General features: G+C 42.7%; 1 protein-coding gene across 1 annotated transcript; it reads right to left on the minus strand.

Annotated features, from left to right (window-relative positions):
* Positions 1-294: 294 nt before the first annotated feature.
* Positions 295-27,319, minus strand: LOC117343538 (uncharacterized oxidoreductase YjmC-like). Its single transcript, XM_033905923.1, is given in 14 exon segments — positions 295-1,145; positions 1,716-1,826; positions 2,345-2,440; positions 4,405-4,523; positions 5,644-5,704; positions 6,808-6,873; positions 20,800-20,898; positions 21,128-21,181; positions 22,351-22,412; positions 22,798-22,878; positions 23,887-23,997; positions 25,297-25,366; positions 25,368-25,559; positions 27,240-27,319. Coding segments are annotated over 13 exon segments (1,086 nt in total). The 5' UTR covers positions 25,464-25,559; positions 27,240-27,319; the 3' UTR covers positions 295-1,085.
* Positions 27,320-27,322: the final 3 nt, after the last annotated feature.

Consider the following 27,322-nt stretch of genomic DNA (forward strand, 5'->3'; position numbering starts at 1 on the left):
AACAAATCTTAATGATTTATAAGTTTCTATATCTGAATATTTTTCGTTACTATTGAACAGCATAACGTTATTACATGCAGCATTGTTAGCAATATGTATTTGGGTATAAAAAATTATTATTCCAAGGCTATTTGGGGAACAGCCAAAACTACCATCCAACAGTAGGGGGAAGATCCTGAAAACTATTAGCGGACTTTAACGTTTCGACTTTCACAGTTATGTGCGAGTTCTCTTACGTTTTTGAGATCACCTGTGTACCAACTTTACCAACAGAACAAAGAACACCCATTTGAATTAAGTTTTGATATTTAATTTGCTTCAAGTGTCAGTTTACAAACACGATTTTACACCAATTTACAATATTGTGTAAACGTAAAGAATGCTGCATGAAAGGAGATAAATCTTTTGTAACAAGGTAGTTCCGTCAATGGCATTATTTTCACGCCAAATACTGTGTTCTGATCGGTCGAAACGAGTGAAAAAACGACTGAAAAAAATCACTTATATTTTCACAATTAAACCTTATATTTCACTGTGAAAAATGTAACAAATGTATATAATATGAAGTTGGTTGGGAGATAAAATGTATAACTCGCTCGCAATTAATCCCTTGGTCTAATTCCTGATCGAGTGTCACAAGGTATAAGTATACCTGACGGTCACGTGAGCGTTTGTTTCATAACTCCAGGTTTCTTCGACCAATATATGCAAGTTCAAAATAAATTCTGTTGACGAAAGGCAACGCTATTGGGTAAAAAGTTTGTAAAATTTGACAGAAATGAAATGGCAATATATTACAAAACCCTAGAAATATGAAATCGGGAGCAACAAGTTTATTACAACTACACTTCTATAGTGCAAGCAGAACAAACCGAATGATTTAACATTTATTGCTCAATGTCTGCCCAAACATCAGAGCACACCTGGATAACACTTCCTGTGATTTAACGTAAAGGTACATATCGTCAACATTCCACGTATAAATAAATCACATAAACACTTGTGACGCTGATTAGATGAATAAACATCGTGTGATTCTTGACTATCAAAACACATATAGAATAACAGAAGATGACTCCATGTTATCAGCTGGCTGGTATAACATGCTTAAGAGGTTCCACACCGAGGCTTTTGGCGATGCCATCCTGATGAAAAAAAGAAATCAACAAATATGATGTACTTAGATATATATACAGTGTATATATATATATATATCATTCTGCTCACTATGTACTATTACATACTACGCACGCACCACGCATCTGTACGTATGTACATTGCAATCCAGGTACATTTGTATTCATATCATCTAATAGACGATTTGTCACTTTTATAATGCGCGGAGAAAGATATCAACAAGCATTATGAACTTTTTAACAAAATATCAAGATTATTTTTTATAACTTTTACTTTTTATTTCAATAATCTTGTTTTTTTGTTTTTTATGTGTGTCAGTTTCCCAATGTTATTACATTATATCGATTAAAATAAATAAAAAAAAAAAACAGCGTAACATCTTGATCAGATATATAAAATAGAAACAGCTATGCGGTGATATTTATAATATAATATATATTAAATTAAAGTAAATAAAAAACAGTGTAATATCTTGATCAGATATATAAAACAGAAACAGCTATGCAGTGTTATTTATAATAGAATATAAATTAAAATATTAAACATGTAAATTAATGACTGATTAATAGTATAGATACCAGGAACTCTATCTGGTTCGGATGGTACGGAATTCCCCCCAACTTATCACAAAGTGCCATATGTTTTCTTTCTGGGTCTCCAGCCACCAGGACCTCCTCCTCACCTTCCACCTGTTATAATGTCAACACGTGTATATCATATTTCATTTAACACGCACGTGTCATATAGTATGTAAATTATCCAGATATATCAGATGCCCAATTTCAATATTATCAACTGTCAAACACGTCTATATTTATATCTAGCCTCTTAGTGACTCTAACATCAGCGACATTGAACTCAATATGGCTCATTTTTTGGGGACGCGAATTGACAAATACTAAGTTAAATGACAAATCATTTAATTACGGATTAATTTGAATATATATTTTTATATTATATAAAAATGTATTCAAGTGAATTCTAATGATTTGATCTTTACCATGCAGAAATTCACATTATTGACAAATCATTATCAAAAGCGACGTTGTATTTGCCGACGTCATTTTTAATATTATGGAATGATAGACAATGAAAATGCTTGTTACAAACAATATTAAATTATTACAATTTCATTTCATACTTTAGCAACGTGTAAAAATGATATATTATCGAACGGTAATGTATTTTTGTTAATGTAAGTTTATACCGGCTCAAGGTTACGGTTGTGATCCATCAAGTTCTGCATCCTGTCTGTGAATCCTTCTGCAAAAGCCCCCGGATCTATGGCCAAGAAACAGTGACCCTGCGAAATGATTAAAATGAAAATTTGACGACTTCATTTTATTAAGTATACCATAAAAGAACATGCACGATCTAGTTTACATAGATTATTCTCTGGCATATTCTTTATAGTGTTAACCATACATTTGAAAAGTAATATTTCTTAATTGTTTTTCGCACGGGAGGAAATGCTCTGCTATAGCAAATAATGCGCTATTCTGTAAAATATTACCAAACGTTGTATATTACAGCATCAGATATTGCTCTAGCAAGCGGAATAATTCAAAACACGACTTTAGAAACATATTTCCAAATTGAAACAATCTTGTCAAACACATTCAAAGGTGTGTTTACTGTCAAGCAAATTAATTTCGGGACGACTTAATTTTGCGTTTTAATGCAGAAAAAAAATTTTCACGGCGATTTACCTTGGCGATTTAATCATAAAAGGCCTATTGTAACTGCATCTTCGATTGAAACTATTTCGTGATGATCAATATCGAAATACACGAAAATTAATCGCACGCAAAAATCGGCTGGTTTATAGTGAATGAAAAAGTTGTGAACCTCATTTTTAAAGGATTTGAATTTTTCCGGACATATTGTATTACTTTTCAACATAATCTCCTCCAGCGGTGTTTAAGGACCTCAATGACACTGTTTCAGAAAGTCATCCACTGCATGTTAGAGTAAGGGTGCCTGAAATAGCTGTTTTGAGTTTTAAAATTTTTGTGAAAGTCTAATGGAGCGAGATCAGGTAAATATGACGGATGATCAATCAATCTAAAGCCACGATCGTGAATGGCAGCAATGGCAATGACATACTCTTTCACCCTAACCGATTTTGTCCATGTTGCAAAAGCCGCTTGTCTTGTTTACTTTATAGTGCTACCTCGTCAATATAAACTAACCAAATGAGACCAGTCCTTGGGTACACGGCCCTATATAGTCAGAGAATAGTAGGACTTGAAAAGGACATCATTGAGCACCTCCTTCAATACGAGGACTCACAACTTATCAATCAGTCCTCGTATTGCATGCTAATCCGATAACACGTTATCTCCCATTAACCTACTTTTCGGTCTACCTTTGCTATCGCTTCACGGGATCAATAAGTATACGAGCAAACACGTGTTCAACAGTAAAGAGTAAAGGGAAATTATTCAAATGAAATATTATCCTAGGAATCAACAGTAACTGACAAACATTTTTTGCACCAAGATGATATTGGGAAAATGTGAATTGGTACAACTGAATTGAAACTGCTACAAAATAGAATAATATGTTGCGCAATTTTGAATACGGAAAGGATGACAACTTGCAGACGGAATCGTAAAAACACAACATTTGGAATAATGATATAAATGATGAGTTTAAAACAGTATTGCGATACTTGGCAAACTGGTTCCAACAAAATCCCTAACGTTATTGGCGGGGGGTATCAGAATATAGTCTACATGGACTAGATAAGTAGGGGTCAAAAAGTTGTCTTCCTTCGTCATTTGTGTTGCTAAGTTATATTTATATTTATTAACACAATGTATCATATACACTATGTGTTGGTGATCCGAAGATATAGATTTGAATTTCCTGTCGTAGTTGTACCGAGAGAAATATATCGAATGGTAGAATATATATACTGCCATTCATAAGTTCCTACACGCTTTGCAGAAAAATATAGCATTTAAACAATGTTTATTGTAATACATTGTCTGTTACACTCAATTCTTATGATAATTATTTTATAGTCTACCAGTAGTCGATAAAGTTACGTTGATTGTCTTAAAATCCTCAGAATGCAATATTGTTTTGCAATATGATGTTTATTTTAGCTTTGTTTTATGAATGTCAGTGCACCTCGGTACAGTGAAGAACAATGAAGAGTAATTCCCTACATCGTGACATCAAGTCAGGGGTATCTTATCATTCTTCTGTCTGGTTGACAAGGAACTTATCATTGTTCTGATATCATATATCTAAACTTACCAGGTTAGCGTATTTCTCGTATGTTTTCCACTTCCTAACAAACGAGCACATGTCCGCCCCGGACAACACGCTGGTGAGGACTTCTACCATCATAGCCAGGCCGTAACCCTTGTAACCACCTTGTAACATATATAGACAGACAGACGGTTTCCCATAAGTATGTGGTTTATGTTTTTTTCCACGACAGCACAATATCTATAAAGGAATTCCGTCATAAAGGTTCAATAACTGAAAGAAGTTTGAAATACTCATTAATCAATTCAGCTTCAATACCTTGTATCCATTTATTTCGGGGACTTATCATCTACATTTGGCCATGTTCACTTCATTTGTATTCGGGACAGTCAATTATCATAGCGTCGAGATGGTGTAAATTGTGTGAGAAGTAATTAAATCAGAAAACAATACTTTCATTTTTATTTTATAACTTCACTAGTTACCTTACAAATTTATAATAATGAAAAACTTATAATTAAGACAATCCTGGACAATTACAAATTAATGAAGATAAATGCAGGTAATATGTAACTACAATGTCAGTATAAAGTACAGAATAGTTGACGATTTTTAAAATCAATCACCCAGGCGTGATTATGGAGTTTGTACCAGTCGTACCGGGACAAATGGAACGCGGCTTACTAGAATACCGAACTGGTCCGCGTTTTTTGTTTTCTGAGACATACCACTTTAGTGTAAACAATATTTTTCATCATAAATATTCAAATAATTACGTAACATCACAATACAAATCATATAAATATATAGGATCGGAAAACAAGCTAAAACTTATTCCTTTCCTTGACCTAAACATACCACTTTGATCCAAGACGGCGGAACTGCGATGTTCCGTTCGTCTTGCAAATATACTTTTTGTTTTGAACCTTCATTCGCTGATGGATTTGTACAAATAGTATAATGAAAAATATCGTGGACTATGGAACAATCCAAGCATCGATTTTCGTTCCGTTATTAAAAGGGAAAATATTAAGTCTTTATGTTTGAAGTGTATATTTTGTAGAAACGGCCGCCATCTTGAGCACTCATTTGCAATTTGACTGCGTTCCATTCTGTACATGCAATACCGCTACATTTCGGTACAACAGGTACTAACCTTATATTAATGACACATGGGCCATTCTTTAAGTAATATGACCATGCACTATTTCAGAGGATATATGACATCAATATTGGTACTCCAAACAGCAAGGAAACGACAGAGTCTGGATTGGAGCGACTTACCGTTCTGTTCCAGGCCTCCAAGTGGCAGCAGGCCTGTCACAGATGACGGGTCACGTGTTTCCTTGATAAAATTCAAAATCACGTGAGCATAATGTTGATAACTGAAGATGTAAAAAAAATGTGAGGTTAATACGCGATTATATTAATATCAACCTCACACAAACAAGATAAAAAGGACATTTGTGGTTGTAGGTCATGTCTAGTATGGGCTGATGGTGACATAGAATCTTGATATGAACATTGTGTAAAGACACCGGTCAAACGTTAGGGAATTACGGAGTTTGGTTTAAACATATCTTAATGCAAAAACCTATGCACAAACTTATCTTGATAATCATCTTTCTTGGATTGCAAATATATATAGAGGGGGAGGCGTTACTGTTGCCTATATTTTGCAATTTATAGACTTTCTTAATAGCTTAATTGATGTCCAGGAAAACAATAGATTCAAACGGTCATTTCAATGAATTAGCAATATTTTAATCATTACAAAAACTCTATATGATTCTCTATATGATTAACAACGTTATTAAATAATGATGTAATTATCAATCGTTTACTTTGAATTATTGATGTAACAAGCTTTTTTAATTATCGACCAATGACTGTGACACCTCGGCCAGGACCATTATCAGCAGTGATGTATTGTTTATCATTTTTGAGTCAATCATCGATGTCGTTCTTTCCTGGGTCTAAGGGGAAATGGCTATGACTAAATATAATTGATTACTTGGTACTGAGGAGTCCCATTTCTCTAAAAAGGGAAACAGGGAGGAAATTAATTTCCTTATAATTTTATTGTTAAAAAAAACAAGACGAGGGCATTTATATTACTGCATCAAAATGTGGAACATAATGATATGTCACGGTTCTGTCACATAAACATGATCTAATTACACCCTAGTTACAGAGAGGAAGTGACGTTTATATTTAACATCACTTGACCTTATTACATCCTAGGTACGGACAGGAAGTGACGTTTATATTAAACATCACTTGACCTTATTACATCCTACTTACGGACAGGAAGTGACGTTTATATCAAACATCACTTGACCTTATTACATCCTAGTTACGGACAGGAAGTGACGTTTATATTAAACATCACTTGACCTTATTACATCCTAGTTACGTACAGGAAGAGACTACACAAAATATACTCACGTGACCATCCTTGTCCGTAGCCCAGCCGCTCGGTAACATCTCTCCCTTCCTTTGTTTCAGTTCCACCTACGAGAAACAACATACATATAAAACATAATTATATCACTTCATTATCATAATTAAAAACACTTTGTACTGTCTTCACAAAATCCATGGATACTTAATGAAGAGTGATCAGTAAACCACTTTCGTAATTGCATTTGCAAAGTAAAATAAGATTGATGTCCTCATCAGGATTGTGCCAACTTTCTTTAAGGCTATGTATGAACGCAAAATTGAAAAGGCATAAAAACATGAATTAACTGGAGGTTAACCTACCTTACTCCGTGTCATACTGGAGGTGTACCTACCTTACCCCATGTCACACTGGAGGTATACCTACCTTACTCCATGTCACACTGGAGGTGTACCTACCTTACCACATGTCACACTGGAGGTATACCTACCTTACTCCATGTCACACTGGAGGTGTACCTACCTTACCCCATGTCACACTGGATGTGTACCTACCTTACTCCATGTCATACTGGAGGTGTACCTACCTTACTCCATGTCACACTGGAGGTGTACCTACCTTACTCCATGTCACACTGGAGGTGTACCTACCTTACCCCATGTCACACTGGAGGTGTACCTACCTTACCCCATGTCACACTGGAGGTGTACCTACCTTACTCCATGTCACACTGGAGGTGTACCTACCTTACCCCATGTCACACTGGAGGTGTACCTACCTTACTCCATGTCACACTGGAGGTGTACCTACCTTACTTCATGTCACACTGGAGGTGTACCTACCTTACTCCATGTCACACAGGAGGTGTACCTACCTTACTCCATGTCACACAGGAGGTGTACCTACCTTACCCCATGTCACACTGGAGGTGTACCTACCTTACTCCATGTCACACAGGAGGTGTACCTACCTTACCCCATGTCACACTGGAGGTGTACCTACCTTACTCCATGTCAAACTGGAGGTGTACCTACCTTACCCCATGTCACACTGGAGGTGTACCTACCTTACTCCATGTCACACTGGAGGTGTACCTACCTTACCCCATGTCATACTGGAGGTATACCTACCTTACCCCATGTCACACTGGATGTATACCTACCTTACTTCATGTCACACTGGAGGTGTACCTACCTTACCCCATGTCACACTGGAGGTGTACCTACCTTACCCCATGTCATACTGGAAGTATACCTACCTTACTCCATGTCACACGGTAGGTGTACCTACCTTACCCCATGTCACACTGGAGGTGTACCTACCTTACCTCATGTCACACTGGAGGTGTACCTACCTTACCCCATGTCATACTGGAAGTATACCTACCTTACTCCATGTCACACGGTAGGTGTACCTACCTTACTCCATGTCACACTGGAGGTGTACCTACCTTACCTCATGTCACACTGGAGGTGTACCTACCTTACTCCATGTCACACTGGAGGTATATCTACCTTACCCCATGTCACACTGGAGGTATACCTACCTTACCCCATGTCACACTGGAGGTGTACCTACCTTACCCCATGTCACACTGGAGGTATATCTACCTTACCCCATGTCACACTGGGGGTGTACCTACCTTACCCCATGTCACACTGGAGGTATACCTACCTTACCCCATGTCATACTGGAGGTGTACCTACATTACCCAATGTCACACTGGAGGTGTACCTACCTTACTCCATGTCACACTGGAGGTATACCTACCTTACCCAATGTCATCACACTGGAGGTGTACCTACCTTACTCCATGTCACACTGGAGGTGTACCTACCTTACCCCATGTCATACTGGAGATGTACCTACCTTACTCCATGTCACACAGGAGGTGTACCTACCTTACCCAATGTCATACTGGAGGTATACCTACCTTACTCCATGTCACACTGGAGGTGTACCTACCTTACTCCGTGTCACACTGGAGGTGTACCTACCTTACCCCATGTCATACTGGAGGTATACCTACCTTACTCCGTGTCACACTGGAGGTATACCTACCTTACCCCATGTCATACTGGAGGTGTACCTACCTTACTCCATCTCACACTGGAGGTATACCTACCTTACTCCATGTCACACTGGAGGTATACCTACCTTACCCCATGTCACACTGGAGGTGTACCTACCTTACTCCATGTCACACTGGAGGTGTACCTACCTTACCCCATGTCACACTGGAGGTGTACCTACCTTACCCCATGTCATACTGGAGGTGTACCTACCTTACTGCATGTCATACTGGAGGTGTACCTACCTTACCCCATGTCATACTGGAGGTGTACCTACCTTACTCCATGTCATACTGGAGGTATACCTACCTTACCCCATGTCATACTGGAGGTATACCTACCTTACCCCATGTCATACTGGAGGTGTACCTACCTTACTCCATGTCACACTGGAGGTATACCTACCTTACTCCATGTCACACTGGAGGTGTACCTACCTTACTCCATGTCACACTGGAGGTGTACCTACCTTACTCCATGTCACACTGGAGGTGTACCTACCATACTCCATGTCACACTGGAGGTGTACCTACCTTACCCCATGTCACACTGGAGGTGTACCTACCTTACCCCATGTCATACTGGAGGTGTACCTACCTTACCCCATGTCACACTGGAGGTGTACCTACCTTACCCCATGTCATACTGGAGGTATACCTACCTTACCCCATGTCACACTGAAGGTGTACCTACCTTACTCCATGTCACACTGGAGGTGTACCTACCTTACCCCATGTCACACTGGAGGTGTACCTACCTTACCCCATGTCACACTGGAGGTGTACCTACCTTACCCCATGTCATACTGGAGGTGTACCTACCTTACCCCATGTCATACTGGAGGTGTACCTACCTTACCCCATGTCACACTGAAGGTGTACCTACCTTACTCCATGTCACACTGGAGGTGTACCTACCTTACCCCATGTCATACTGGAGGTATACCTACCTTACCCCATGTCACACTGGAGGTGTACCTACCTTACCCCATGTCACACTGGAGGTGTACCTACCTTACCCCATGTCACACTGGAGGTGTACCTACCTTACTCCATGTCACACTGGAGGTGTACCTACCTTACTCCATGTCACACAGGAGGTGTACCTACCTTACCCAATGTCACACTGGATGTATACCTACCTTACTTCATGTCACACTGGAGGTATACCTACCTTACTCCATGTCACACTGGAGGTATACCTACCTTACCCCATGTCATACTGGAGGTGTACCTACCTTACCCCATGTCACACTGGAGGTGTACCTACCTTACCTCATGTCACACTGGAGGTGTACCTACCTTACCCCATGTCACACTGGTGGTGTACCTACCTTACTCCATGTCACACTGGAGGTGTACCTACCTTACTCCATGTCACACTGGAGGTGTACCTACCTTACCCCATGTCATACTGGATGTGTACCTACCTTACTCCATGTCACACTGGAGGTGTACCTACCTTACCCCATGTCACACTGGAGGTGTACCTACCTTACCCCGTGTCACACTGGAGGTGTACCTACCTTACTCAATGTCACACTGGAGGTGTACCTACCTTACTCCGTGTCACACTGGAAGTGTACCTACCTTACCCAATGTCACACTGGAGGTGTACCTACCTTACTCCATGTCACACTGGAGGTGTACCTACCTTACATCATGTCACACTGGAGGTGTACCTACCTTACTCCATGTCATACTGGAGGTATACCTACCTTACCCCATGTCACACTGGAGGTGTACCTACCTTACCCCATGTCACACTGGAGGTGTACCTACCTTACCCCATGTCACACTGGAGGTGTACCTACCTTACTCCATGTCACACTGGAGGTGTACCTACCTTACATCATGTCACACTGGAGGTGTACCTACCTTACTCCGTGTCACACTGGAAGTGTATCTACCTTACCCCATGTCACACTGGAGGTGTACCTACCTTACTCCATGTCACACTGGAGGTGTACCTACCTTACCCCATGTCATACTGGATGTGTACCTACCTTACCCCATGTCATACTGGAGGTGTACCTACCTTACTCCATGTCACACTGGAGGTGTACCTACCTTACTCCATGTCACACTGGAGGTGTACCTACCTTACTCCATGTCACACTGGAGGTGTACCTACCTTACCCCATGTCACACTGGAGGTGTACCTACCTTACCCCATGTCACACAGGAGGTGTACCTACCTTACTCCATGTCACACTGGAGGTGTACCTACCTTACCCCATGTCACACTGGAGGTGTACCTACCTTACTCCATGTCACACTGGAGGTGTACCTACCTTACTCCATGTCACACTGGAGGTGTACCTACCTTACCCCACGTCACACTGGAGGTGTACCTACCTTACCCCATGTCACACTGGAGGTGTACCTACCTTACTCCATGTCACACTGGAGGTGTACCTACCTTACATCATGTCACACTGAAGGTGTACCTACCTTACCCCATGTCACACTGGAGGTGTACCTACCTTACTCCATGTCAAACTGGAGGTGTACCTACCTTACCCCATGTCACACTGGAGGTGTACCTACCTTACTCCATGTCACACTGGAGGTATACCTACCTTACTCCATGTCACACTGGAGGTATACCTACCTTACCCCATGTCACACTGGAGGTATACCTACCTTACCCCATGTCACACTGGAGGTGTACCTACCTTACTCCGTGTCACACTGGAGGTGTACCTACCTTACCCCATGTCATACTGGAGGTGTACCTACCTTACTCCATGTCACACTGGAGGTGTACCTACCTTACTCCATGTCACACGGTAGGTGTACCTACCTTACCCCATGTCACACTGGAGGTGTACCTACCTTACTCCATGTCACACTGGTGGTGTACCTACCTTACCCCATGTCACACTGGAGGTGTACCTACCTTACTTCATGTCACACAGGAGGTGTACCTACCTTACTCCATGTCACACTGCAGGTGTACCTACCTTACTCCATGTCACACTGGAGGTGTACCTACCTTACCCCACGTCACACTGGAGGTGTACCTACCTTACTCCATGTCATACTGGAGGTGTACCTACCTTACCCCATGTCACACTGGTGGTGTACCTACCTTACTCCATGTCACACTGAAGGTGTACCTACCTTACCCCATGTCACACTGGAGGTGCACCTACCTTACGCCATGTCAAACTGGAGGTGTACCTACCTTACCCCATGTCATACTGGAGGTATACCTACCTTACCCCATGTCACACTGGAGGTGTACCTACCTTACCCCATGTCATACTGGAGGTGTACCTACCTTACTCCATGTCACACTGGAGGTGTACCTACCTTACCCCATGTCACACTGGAGGTGTACCTACCTTACCCCATGTCACACTGGAGGTGTACCTACCTTACCCCATGTCACACTGGAGGTGTACCTACCTTACTCCATGTCATACTGGAGGTGTACCTACCTTACTCCATGTCACACTGGAGGTGTACCTACCTTACTCCATGTCACACTGGAGGTGTACCTACCTTACCCCACGTCACACTGGAGGTGTACCTACCTTACCCCATGTCACACTGGAGGTGTACCTACCTTACTCCATGTCACACTGGTGGTGTACCTACCTTACCCCATGTCACACTGGAGGTGTACCTACCTTACTCCATGTCACACAGGAGGTGTACCTACCTTACTCCATGTCACACTGGAGGTGTACCTACCTTACCTCATGTCACACTGGAGGTGTACCTACCTTACTCCATGTCACACTGGAGGTATACCTACCTTACCCCATGTCACACTGGATGTATACCTACCTTACTTCATGTCACACTGGAGGTGTACCTACCTTACCCCATGTGACACTGGAGGTGTACCTACCTTACCCCATGTCATACTGGAAGTATACCTACCTTACTCCATGTCACACGGTAGGTGTACCTACCTTACTCCATGTCACACTGGAGGTGTACCTACCTTACCTCATGTCACACTGGAGGTGTACCTACCTTACCCCATGTCATACTGGAAGTATACCTACCTTACTCCATGTCACACGGTAGGTGTACCTACCTTACTCCATGTCACACTGGAGGTGTACCTACCTTACCCCATGTCACACTGGAGGTGTACCTACCTTACCCCATGTCACACTGGAGGTGTACCTACCTTACCCCATGTCACACTGGAGGTGTACCTACCTTACTCCATGTCACACTGGTGGTGTACCTACCTTACTCCATGTCACACTGGAGGTATACCTACCTTACTCCATGTCACACTGGAGGTATACCTACCTTACTCCATGTCACACTGGAGGTGTACCTACCTTACTTCATGTCACACTGGAGGTGTACCTACCTTACCCCATGTGACACTGGAGGTGTACCTACCTTACCCCATGTCATACTGGAAGTATACCTACCTTACTCCATGTCACAAGGTAGGTGTACCTACCTTACTCCATGTCACACTGGAGGTGTACCTACCTTACCTCATGTCACACTGGAGGTGTACCTACCTTACCCCATGTCATACTGGAAGTATACCTACCTTACTCCATGTCACACGGTAGGTGTACCTACCTTACTCCATGTCACACTGGAGGTGTACCTACCTTACCCCATGTCACACTGGAGGTGTACCTACCTTACCCCATGTCACACTGGAGGTGTACCTACCTTACCCCATGTCACACTGGAGGTGTACCTACCTTACTCCATGTCACACTGGTGGTGTACCTACCTTACTCCATGTCACACTGGAGGTATACCTACCTTACTCCATGTCACACTGGAGGTATACCTACCTTACTCCATGTCACACTGGAGGTGTACCTACATTACCCCATGTCACACTGGAGGTGTACCTACCTTACTCCATGTCACACTGGAGGTGTACCTACCTTACCCCACGTCACACTGGAGGTGTACCTACCTTACTCCATGTCACACTGGAGGTGTACCTACCTTACTCCATGTCACACTGGAGGTATACCTACCTTACTCCATGTCACACTGGAGGTGTACCTACCTTACTCCATGTCACACTGGAGGTGTACCTACCTTACCCCATGTCACACTGGAGGTGTACCTACCTTACTCCATGTCACACTGGTGGTGTACCTACCTTACTCCATGTCACACTGGAGGTATACCTACCTTACTCCATGTCACACTGGAGGTATACCTACCTTACTCCATGTCACACTGGAGGTGTACCTACATTACCCCATGTCACACTGGAGGTGTACCTACCTTACTCCAAGTCACACTGGAGGTGTACCTACCTTACTCCATGTCACACTGGAGGTGTACCTACCTTACCCCATGTCACACTGGAGGTATACCTACCTTACTCCATGTCATACTGGAGGTGTACCTACCTTACCCCATGTCACACTGGTGGTGTACCTACCTTACTCCATGTCACACTGGAGGTGTACCTACCTTACTCCATGTGACACTGGAGGTGTACCTACCTCACTCCATGTCACACTGGAGGTGTACCTACCTCACTCCATGTCACACTGGAGGTGTACCTACCTTACCCCATGTCACACTGGAGGTATACCTACCTTACCCCACGTCACACTGGAGGTATACTTACCTTACCCCACGTCACACTTGAGGTATACCTACCTTACTCCATGTCACACTGGAGGTGTACCTACCTTACTCCATGTCACACTGGAGGTGTACCTACCTTACACCATGTCACACTGGAGGTGTACCTACCTCACCCCATGTCACACTGGAGGTGTACCTACCTTACTTCATGTCACACTGGAGGTGTACCTACCTTACTCCATGTCACACTGGAGGTGTACCTACCTTACTCCATGTCACATTGGAGGTGTACCTACCTTACTCCATGTCACACTGGAGGTGTACCTACCTTACCCCATGTCACACTGGAGGTGTATCTACCTTACCCCATGTCATACTGGAGGTGTACCTACCTTACCCCATGTCACACTGGAGGTGTACCTACCTTACTTCATGTCATACTGGAGATGTACCTACCTTACTTCATGTCACACTGGAGGTGTACCTACCTTACCCCATGTCACACTGGAGGTGTACCTACCTTACTCCATGTCACACTGGGGGTGTACCTACCTTACCCCATGTCATACTGGAGGTGTACCTACCTTACCCCATGTCACACTGGAGGTGTACCTACCTTACTCCATGTCACACTGGAGGTATACCTACCTTACCCCATGTCACACTGGGGGTGTACCTACCTTACTCCATGTCACACTGGAGGTGTACCTACCTTACCCCATGTCACACTGGAGGTGTACCTACCTTACTCCATGTCACACTGGAGGTATACCTACCTTACTCCATGTCACACTGGAGGTGTACCTACCTTACCCCACGTCATACTGGAGGTATACCTACCTTACTCCATGTCACACTGGAGGTGTACCTACCTTACTCCATGTCACACTGGAGGTGTACCTACCTTACCCCATGTCACACTGGAGGTGTACCTACCTTACTCCATGTCACACTGGAGGTGTACCTACCTTACCCCACGTCACACTGGAGGTGTACCTACCTTACCCCATGTCACACTGGAGGTGTACCTACCTTACTCCATGTCACACTGGAGGTATACCTACCTTACTCCATGTCACACTGGAGGTATACCTACCTTACTCCATGTCACACTGGTGGTGTACCTACCTTACCCCATGTCACACTGGAGGTGTACCTACCTTACTTCATGTCATACTGGAGATGTACCTACCTTACACCATGTCACACTGGAGGTGTACCTACATTACCCCATGTCACACTGGAGGTGTACCTACCTTACTCCATGTCACACTGGAGGTGTACCTACATTACCCCATGTCACACTGGAGGTGTACCTACCTTACCCCATGTCACACTGGAGGTGTACCTACATTACCCCATGTCACACTGGAGGTGTACCTACCTTACCCCATGTCACACTGGAAGTGTACCTACCTTACTCCATGTCACACTGGAGGTGTACCTACCTTACTCCATGTCACACTGGAGGTGTACCTACCTTACTCCATGTCACACTGGAGGTGTACCTACCGTACCCCATGTCACACTGGAGGTGTACCTACCTTACCCCATGTCACACTGGAGGTGTACCTACCTTACTCCATGTCACACTGGAGGTGTACCTACCTTACCCCATGTCACACTGGAGGTGTACCTACCGTACACCATGTCACACTGGAGGTGTACCTACCGTACCCCATGTCACACTGGAGGTGTACCTACCTTACTCCATGTCACACTGGAGGTGTACCTACCTTACTCCATGTCACACTGGAGGTATACCTACCTTACTCCATGTCACACTGGAGGTGTACCTACCTTACTCCGTGTCACACTGGAGGTATACCTACCTTACCCCATGTCACACTGGAGGTATACCTACCTTACCCCATGTCACACTGGAGGTATACCTACCTTACTCCATGTCACACTGGAGGTGTACCTACCTTACCCCATGTCACACTGGAGGTGTACCTACCTTACCCCATGTCACACTGGAGGTGTACCTACCTTACTCCGTGTCACACTGGAGGTGTACCTACCTTACCCCATGTCACACTGGAGGTGTACCTACCTTACCCCATGTCACACTGGAGGTGTACCTACCTTACCCCATGTCACACTGGAGGTGTACCTACCTTACTCCGTGTCACACTGGAGGTGTACCTACCTTACCCCATGTCACACTGGAGGTGTACCTACCTTACCCCATGTCACACTGGAGGTATACCTACCTTACCCCATGTCACACTGGAGGTGTACCTACCTTACTCCATGTCACACTGGAGGTGTACCTACCTTACTTCATGTCACACTGGAGGTGTACCTACCTTACCCCATGTCACACTGGAGGTGTACCTACCTTACCCCATGTCACACTGGTGGTGTACCTACCTTACCCCACGTCACACTGGAGGTGTACCTACCTTACTCCATGTCACACTGGAGGTGTACCTACCTTACCCCACGTCATACTGGAGGTATACCTACCTTACTCCATGTCACACTGGAGGTGTACCTACCTTACCCCATGTCATACTGGAGGTGTACCTACCTTACCCCATGTCACATTGGAGGTGTACCTACCTTACTCCATGTCACACTGGAGGTGTACCTACCTTACCCCATGTCACACTGGAGGTGTACCTACCTTACTCCATGTCACACTGGAGGTATACCTACCTTACCCCATGTCACACTGGAGGTGTACCTACCTTACTCCATGTCACACTGGAGGTGTACCTACCTTACTCCATGTCATACTGGAGGTGTACCTACCTTACCCCATGTCACACTGGAGGTGTACCTACCTTACCCCATGTCACACTGGAGGTGTACCTACCTTACTCCACGTCACACTGGAGGTGTACCTACCTTACCCCATGTCACACTGGAGGTGTACCTACCTTACCCTATGTCACACTGGTGGTGTACCTACCTTACCCCATGTCACACTGGAGGTGTACCTACCTTACCCCATGTCATACTGGAGGTGTACCTACCTTACTCCATGTCACACTGGAGGTATACCTACCTTACTCCATGTCACACTGGAGGTGTACCTACCTTACTCCATGTCACACTGGAGGTGTGCCTACCTTACCCCATGTCACACTGGAGGTATACCTACCTTACTCCATGTCACACTGGAGGTATACCTACCTTACTCCATGTCACACTGGAGGTGTACCTACCTTACCCCATGTCATACTGGAGGTGTACCTACCTTACTCCATGTCACACTGGAGGTGTACCTACCTTACCCCATGTCACACTGGAGGTGTACCTACCTTACCCCATGTCACACTGGAGGTATACCTACCTTACTCCATGTCACACTGGAGGTGTACCTACCTTACTCCATGTCACACTGGAGGTGTACCTACCTTACCCCATGTCACACTGGAGGTATACCTACCTTACCCACGTCACACTGGAGGTGTACCTACCTTACTCCATGTCACACTGGAGGTGTACCTACCTTACTCCGTGTCACACTGGAGGTGCACCTACCTTACTCCGTGTCACACTGGAGGTGCACCTACCTTACTCCATGTCACACTGGAGGTGTACCTACCTTACCCCATGTCACACTGGAGGTGTACCTACCTTACTCTATGTCACACTGGAGGTGTACCTACCTTACCCCATGTCACACTAGAGGTGTACCTACCTTACCCCACGTCACACTGGAGGTGTACCTACCTTACCCCATGTCACACTGGAGGTGTACCTACCTTACTCCATGTCACACTGGAGGTATACCTACCTTACTCCATGTCACACTGGAGGTGTACCTACCTTACCCCTTGTCACACTAGAGGTGTACCTACCTGACCCATGTCACACTGGAGGTGTACCTACCTTACCCCATGTCACACTGGAGGTGTACCTACCTTACTCCATGTCACACTGGAGGTGTACCTACCTTACTCCATGTCACACTGGAGGTGTACCTACCTGACCCATGTCACACTGGAGGTGTACCTACCTTACCCCATGTCACACTGGAGGTGTACCTACCTTACCCCATGTCACACTGGAGGTGTACCTACCTTATCCCATGTCACACTGGAGGTGTACCTACCTTACCCCATGTCACACTGGAGGTGTACCTACCTTACCCCATGTCACACTGGAGGTGTACCTACCTTACCCCATGTCACACTGGTGGTATACCTACCTTACCCCATGTCACACTGGAGGTATACCTACCTTACCCCATGTCACACTGGAGGTGTACCTACCTTACTCCATGTCACACTGGAGGTATACCTACCTTACCCCATGTCACACTGGAGGTATACCTACCTTACTCCATGTCACACTGGAGGTGTACCTACCTTACCCCATGTCACACTGGTGGTATACCTAACTTACCCCATGTCATACTGGTGGTATACCTACCTTACCCCATGTCACACTGGAGGTATACCTACCTTACTCCATGTCACACTGGAGGTGTACCTACCTTACCCCATGTCACACTGGAGGTATACCTACCTTACCCCATGTCATACTGGAGGTATACCTACCTTACTCCATGTCACACTGGAGGTATACCTAACTTACCCATGTTCACACTGGAGTATAACTACCTTACCACATGTCCCACGAGGTGTACCTACCGTAACCCATGTCACACTGGAAGGTGTACTACTTACCCCCATGTCATACTGGGAGGTGTACCTACCTTACCCACTGCCACCCGGAGGTGTACCTCCTTACACCATGACACACTTGAGGTGTACTACATTACTCCATGTCACACTGGAGGTATACCACCTTACCCCATGTCACACTGGAGGTTTACCTACCTTACTTCATGTCACACTGGAGGTATACCTACCTTACCCCATGTCACACTGGAGGTATACCTACATTTTACATGTACCTTACTCCATGTCACACTGGAGGTGTACCTACCTTACTCCAGTCACACTGGATGGGTACCTACCTTACCCCTTGTCACACTGGAGGTGTACCTACCTTACTCCCATGTCACACTGGAGGTGTACCTACCTTACTCCATGTCACACTGGAGGTGTACCTACCTTACTCCATGTCACACTGGAGGTGTACCTACCTTACCCCATGTCACACTGGAGGTGTACCTACCTTACTCCATGTCACACTGGAGGTGTACCTACCTTACCCCATGTCACACTGGAGGTGTACCTACCTTACCCCATGTCACACTGGAGGTGTACCTACCTTACTCCATGTCACACTGGAGGTGTACCTACCTTACTCCATGTCACACTGGAGGTGTACCTACCTTACTCCATGTCACACTGGAGGTGTACCTACCTTACCCCATGTCACACTGGAGGTGTACCTACCTTACCCCATGTCACACTGGAGGTGTACCTACCTTACCCCATGTCACACTGGAGGTGTACCTACCTTACCCCATGTCACACTGGAGGTATACCTACCTTACTCCATGTCACACTGGAGGTGTACCTACCTTACCCCATGTCACACTGGAGGTGTACCTACCTACCTTACCCCATGTCACACTGGAGGTGTACCTACCTTACTCCATGTCACACTGGAGGTGTACCTACCTTACCCCATGTCACACTGGAGGTGTACCTACCTTACCCCATGTCATACTGGAGGTATACCTACCTAACTCCATGTCACACTGGAGGTGTACCTACCTTACCCCATGTCACACTGGAGGTGTACCTACCTTACTCCATGTCACACTGGAGGTGTACCTACCTTACCCCACGTCACACTGGTGGTGTACCTACTTACCTCCATGTCACACTGGAGGTATACCTACCTTACCCCACGTCACACTGGAGGTGTACCTACCTTACCCCACGTCACACTGGAGGTGTACCTACCTTACTCCATGTCACACTGGAGGTGTACCTACCTTACCCCATGTCACACTGGTGGTGTACCTACCTTACCCATGTCACACTGGAGGTGTACCTACCTTACCCCATGTCACACTGGAGGTGTACCTACCTTACTCCATGTCACACTGGAGGTGTACCTACCTTACCCCATATCACACTGGAGGTGTACCTACCTTACTCCATGTCACACTGGAGGTGTACCTACCTTACCCCATATCACACTGGAGGTGTACCTACCTTACCCCATGTCACACTGGATGTATACCTACCTTACCCCATGTCACACTGGAGGTGTACCTACCTTACTCCATGTCACACTGGAGGTGTACCTACCTTACCCCATGTCACACTGGAGGTGTACCTACCTTACTCCATGTCACTCTGGAGGTGTACCTACCTTACCCCATGCCACACTGGAGGTGTACCTACCTTACTCCATGTCACACTGGAGGTGTACCTACCTTACCCCATATCACACTGGAGGTATACCTACCTTACTCCATGTCACACTGGAGGTGTACCTACCTTACTCCATGTCACACTGGAGGTGTACCTACCTTACCCCACGCAACACTCGAAGTGGCCATGTCTAGGGCGAAATTGTCTCCATCCTTCCCTGGTGCTGACAAACTGATGGGGTTCGTACCCAGAGACCGCTGGTAGAGGCATAAATAATGTTCATGTTTAAAAAGATATCTCGTTTTTTCATGTATTTGAAATAACAATTTTTTTATCAAATATCATTTTAATTATAAAACTACCTGTGATGATTTACTTCATGTTCTCTCCAACTGAGGCTATTGTTTTTTTTTCTTATTAAAAGTACGTTACAGCAACACACCGATTATCTAACTATCTCTGTAATGTTATGTAAACAGTTCTTACAATTTTAGATCTGGTTGGATATGTCACTGGTGAAGAGTTCGTCATGGAGATACCCTGAAAGACAGAAAGGAATTACACCCGGAAAATATGTATTAACTTGGTGTGATAACTATTATTATGATTATGATTAAACGCAAATGGAAATTAAATACCCATGAATACATCGCGATACGAAACTGTAAACATTCGCGATGGAAGCATATAGCTTAATTATGTTTGTACTAATTGCATTTTAGTACTTTGGTTTTCTATGACAGGTGGTGTTTGATTCATCATCACGGTCGTCTGTTTTAATCTTAATTTTGTGACAAAATCCATCTGCGCCAAAAAAAGAATATCATGTGGTACGAAAATATCTTCACTTTATATACATTTGTATACCGTGTATTTGTACCTGTATTTCCCGGGATCCAAATCATCTCCAGCTATACTTTGGACGCAGACCTACCTTTGAGGTCATTTGAAACTAAATTATCAGGGTTAGCAGCCCTGCATGTGGGGCGTAAGAATTGTACTGCTGTCCCCATTGCATTATCGTAAGAGGCGACTAAATTTGGGATCTAATCTTTTCTCTTCTTTCTTATCAGCTTTCTTCTTCCTAATGTCTCCCTTGACAATGCCTCACTTTTAGCCTTTAGTTAAGCGTTCGCCCCTGTGAGGAAGGCTTTGAGTTCTGTCCCCAGGCCGAGACATACCATAGTCTTTAAAAATGGTAGTTGCTATTCCTGCTTAGCGCTCAGCATATTAGGAGTGGGACGACTGGTATGCCCGTTGTCAGTATAATGTGACCGGGTGGGGTGTCCTGCTGGGTGTCTTCGACAGTATGCTTCAGTGAGGTAGCACTACAAATCGGCAAAAGTTCCGGCCTATCACAAGGAGACTTCACACGAACATACCGCAGCTTCCCAAAACACACATACGCACTCACCACACGCATTCATTCGCACGCACGGGAGGCCGTCCTTAAATGACTTTAGCTGTTAAAAGGACGTTAAACAAAATAAACCAAACGAAAACAAACCTAACATCAGGGTTAGACTGTGTGCATAAACTTGTGCTTAAAATGAACAATAATAAAACTGTGTTCCTACCAAAGATAACATTCACACACTGGACAAAAAAAAACTGTGTTATGTTGATGACGTCCAATGTGCCTACAAGAAGATATACAAACCAGAAGACCTTGTTGTCTTGTTGAATATTCGCACGCCCATTATACATACCAGAAGACCTTGTTTGGTTGCCCGGAGACTGTACCAGCCCGCTATCCCGTAATGGTTTGAACCTACAAAACGATATGGACAAAACAAATATAAGTATAATTATCTGTGTCATAAAATAGTGGGAATCATTAAAGACGTATGCCGGACAAGACGACACCAGTTACAGCTATTTTTAATGTAATTCCATGGTTTCTGTTGTAAGGTGATCTTGTCTTTCAAAAATTGTTATAAAACACGAGTTAACATACAAACGGTAGTATTGCAGCCAAGAAATAGTGAAACCTTTACATTTTCTACATTCGACTCAATGCGGCCAAGAGACACGTCGTTCTGATAGGTATATACCAAAACGTTATATCACCACAAAATTACTTCTAACAAAGGAACAATTCTACATTTATTACTTTACACTCCCTCACATAAATACTTTTTAGCCAATACTCCTACCTCTGACAGTGACGATACCAACTCCAGCTGTCTTAGCCTTCTGGATAGCCACGTCCATCGCGAACTTCCCCACCACAGGACCTACCGACAAACAAACGTTACAAAAATTAACATTAATTTACAATGTACGTATCAGTCACCCAGATGGTAACCATGACACCCATTTTATAAAAGCTTTTAAACTTCAAGTTCTCTATTAACCAAAAGCCCTACGGCCTATGAGTTTAAAAGATAACATTTCAGCAACTTTCTCAGCAGTTTTCATTTTGATAGGCTTTCAGGAAGTAGAAAATGTTAAAACGATTTCATTGCATTTTTCGAGATGCAAAAGTATTGATTAAAATCCAAATTACAAGATAAACAAAAAATTAAAATAAAACATAGTTGATTAAGAATGAAAATAACAGGATTTCGGAAAACCACAACACATGAACTTTCTGTGTTCTCCTGAAACATGTATTTTACGAAAGCTGTAAAGGTGAATTGTTTACGGACGCACGACAAAATAATAAATAGAAATCGCCACATCTATCACGCCGTACAACCATGATCAGGATATTTTGAGTGACTCAATATGAAATGGATTAAAAACGTCAGTATTGACTTCGTTGTATGTTTGCTACCAATTTTCTAGTTAACAATTGTCTTAAAACATCTAACGTATCTAGAAACAATTCTTTTGTAGTGAAAGGTGTTAATATATTTTGTGTCTTTTGGATAATATCTGAGATGCAGGCGGTAGACATGGTTATGTTTTTATTGTTCAATTCCTTCGGATAGTGGCATGGTTTAGGATATACACATGTTAGTTATGGAATTTATAATTGCACCTCTCCATTTTGCTTTCGACATTTCTTTGGACGTTATTTACAAATATGTAGTTTCCTTGGTCGTCTCCTAGGTATCATTACTTTAGGAGCATCGCTGACGAGCCCTAGAATGATGAAAATAACTGTGTGGTGCAGTTTAATTCATAGTGTAGCTCTACTGTTTCTAATCCTTAATTTGTTTTGAAAAGGCTCTCATATCGTGTATGTCTTTTTTCAAATCCTTACAGAAAACATTTTCTACGACAGGAAGGTTATGTACCCAATAAGTTGTTTCCGTCAACCAGTGCAGTAGCCAGAGTTTCCTTGACAACGGTCGGGTCCTTTCCTCCCCCACAGGCCACCCCGTGATGGACCTCTGACGTGTACACATCTGTAAAACATATAGGTATATTTATATTCTCAGTGTTGATTCTTTATATGAAAATACCAAGTAAAAACCAATGAACACTTGACCATGAAAACACTATCAATACAGTATGAAAACATCGTTTCACGTGCCTTTTTTTTTACACATTACAACAGTTAAATGTTAATACGCCTGAAAAATAGTCCCCGTTTCATTTCCGTAAGTTGTGTTTTCTTTGTCATCTATTCACATCAAATAATTATAATTTAACGCAAATTATTGTATCTAATGTTATTTGATGTCTTTTTGTTTTGAATAAAAAGCAAAACAAAATATCGGAGGGGAAGGACACGGTAAACAATCGTGCATTGGCGGGATCACCGGCTGTTCTATAAATATCCATTCAATCCCAATACGAAAACAAATCAATATTTATGACACCACAAATCTTTAACATAGTGCATGACTGTGCCTCCGTTCTTTCTACATTACAGGTACCGATCTTGGACCTGTCTCGTCTTACATGTTAATTTTAACATCTAATGTTTGTTATGGCGGGTGTTGTCGATGAAGCAGAGACGCATGCCCTTCCGTTACACCTGGTCTTATTCAATATCCCCCCACCCCCCACCCCCACCCCCTCGTACTTATTTCGGTGATAACCATGTTAATCTATATATTCTGTTCGTAAACTCTCTATATCACCTACACCCCATATTGTCAACAGTCCTTACCAGCTGTCCTTGAAGTCTCTCATTCGTACTAACGTATCGTCATTTAGAGAGGGAAACTCTTGGATTTCGGGTTAGGGTAAAGATTAGGGTTAAGATTAGGGCTAGGGTTATCAAAAATGGATGGAAGTCCTTCTGCTGCCAAACGGATTAAACGGACATGGAAGAAAATGGAAAATGACAAATAACAAGAAAAATCGTTAAAAAAAAAAGATAAACGGCATATTTTCAATGCTGGCGGTTATAATGTGAAACTGCTAGTGACATAAATTAACAAACCAAATACGTTTCAGCAAGGATAGCAAAATCATATCAGTTTGAATCAATTTTGGTGATAATAAGACTGCATTTGAATCAGGAATGTAATTTTATTTATGTGTTATTTGAAAAGATACATCCACTTATTCAGCTTGCATTCAATTTTAACTTTGTTTCGTTTTAACTGCATATTTGTATTTTGCAATTTACCGCTACATTGACCAATCACATACTTCATCTTGATCAGTAACGCCACCTGTCGCGTCATATCCGGGGCCAAATCAATATTATACGGCTATGCCGCAAAAATGGCAATTTTACACGTGATACTTACCTATTCTGTTGAGTCCGTGGCTATAGTGACCACGGTAGTCCGCAGTGACGAGGAGGTCAGACATAAACACGTGCGCTGTCCTCTGTAGCACCGCTGACCATCATACAGCTGATGACGTAACGATCCAACTCGGCTATACTCACGACGATTTCACCTGCCTCCGCCATGTTGTCGACAATATCCCTCGTGACGAAACAAGATGCTCTTTAACGGTACACTCTTAATGCGTAGTTCCCTGTCTCGAACTGTGACACTTCGTACCACTATTCAGAAATATAGATATACACATCTATAGATCCGTCCAAGAAGTTACATACACATGTATCTCTTAATTCTCAACACTTATCCATTCTCCATTACTTGCATTTTGCCAAAAAAGGAAATAAATACATGTATATCTAATTAACACTATCAGAAATGATCGCCTATTTAGGTAGTATTGGTAAACCTACGTATACATGTACGTAGCTACAGTTGTATACAAGATACAAGAATTTTCATTTTTTAAAAGCGTATACGTTGTAACGGAAACACCAGATCTGTAGCGCTATTGTTACGACAAACAAAGCTATAAAACAAGATAAAGACAACATGATGTAAAACTACACATAACAAGGTTTATACACAAACAATAAAAAAATATATGACAACATGTAGTAATTAAAACAGTTAGGCACGCACGGGACGATCTGAAAGCTTTAATTAAAATTAATACTGAAAAAATATAAAATTTGCACACAAACAAAGTTAGGAAACTATAAATGATTCGTATATACGTCATGGCAATATGGCACGAGCTGATAATCTAATTGTGTATAATTACTTCAGTGTCTGAGTGAAACTGATAACTCCAATCTGTCATAACCCGTATGAAATGAACGAGTAAATGTCACAGCATATTCATCACAGTACAATAAAGGGACTTGTCGAAAGCACTGTATCATTTGAATTAGTTAAAGTGCATAAGTTATAGTTTTTGAAGAGATGCGACAGGTTGGTACACGGAAAATACTGACACAATGTACTCTCTTAACTGCTACTAATCAATTTTGCCTTAATAAATAGGTCACCTCGTCATTATCACTGCGGATTATAGCTTTGTATTTATTATTTATTTATTTATTTATTTATTTCAGTTCTCGTCTCAGGAATGACATAAGTTAATGGTTCGGTACAATATCGGATGACTGGTTGTAACAAATGATAGATAGCGTATTTATAGTTCAGATCAAATTTTAAAACCTTTTTCGTATTCTAGTACATGTACACGTAGTCCACGCATACGTGGCTGGATCAGTAATGTCATACAATTTGTATTAACTTTGTTTACATATGCTGCATACCTATATATTGTCACGTGACCGATTTACGGCATAGGTATTTACATGGACATGGTCATTTGTTTTAAATTTACTCCTGTGGAGGATTTACATCAATATAATGATATAGAGAAAATGATAATGTTCATTCTCGATAAAATAAATCACGAACGGTGGAGATATATAGCTATACGTAGTTAAAGTTATGATCATTTTCAGGAACAGGAATAAGTTCATCTACAATGGACTCAATAAATATTCTACAATTTGTGTTTAAAGTTCATTTCTAGTTAAGGTTGCCTTATAATTGTATAAAATGTCCAGATTTTTCCTTATTTCATCTAATGTATTTTTGATAGTGTTTATATTCTTAGAAGTTATAACAGATGAATATATATATTAATAAAATACATAAAATAATCGGGCATAATTAAACAAAGCAAGAGATAAATTTGTTAAATATTGATTATTCATTGAAGTATCGTGCAATCCTGTCGGTATACGCGTGTACGAGCTATCGTATTTTTTATATTTTTTTTATCGAGCTGTTTACATGTATTCATATGCGAATAAATACACATATATATACAAATGTTGATACATATCTAGATCGACGTCTGTTACCTTCTGTACGTGGTGTTTTCATTCCTGCCTGTATGGCATTTCCGTTCTACTTTATGCCCAGTGGACCGCATTTAATAGGTAAC

The sequence above is a fragment of the Pecten maximus genome, chromosome 15 (genome assembly GCF_902652985.1).
Source record: "Pecten maximus chromosome 15, xPecMax1.1, whole genome shotgun sequence".
Classification (NCBI taxonomy): Eukaryota; Metazoa; Mollusca; class Bivalvia; order Pectinida; family Pectinidae; genus Pecten; species Pecten maximus.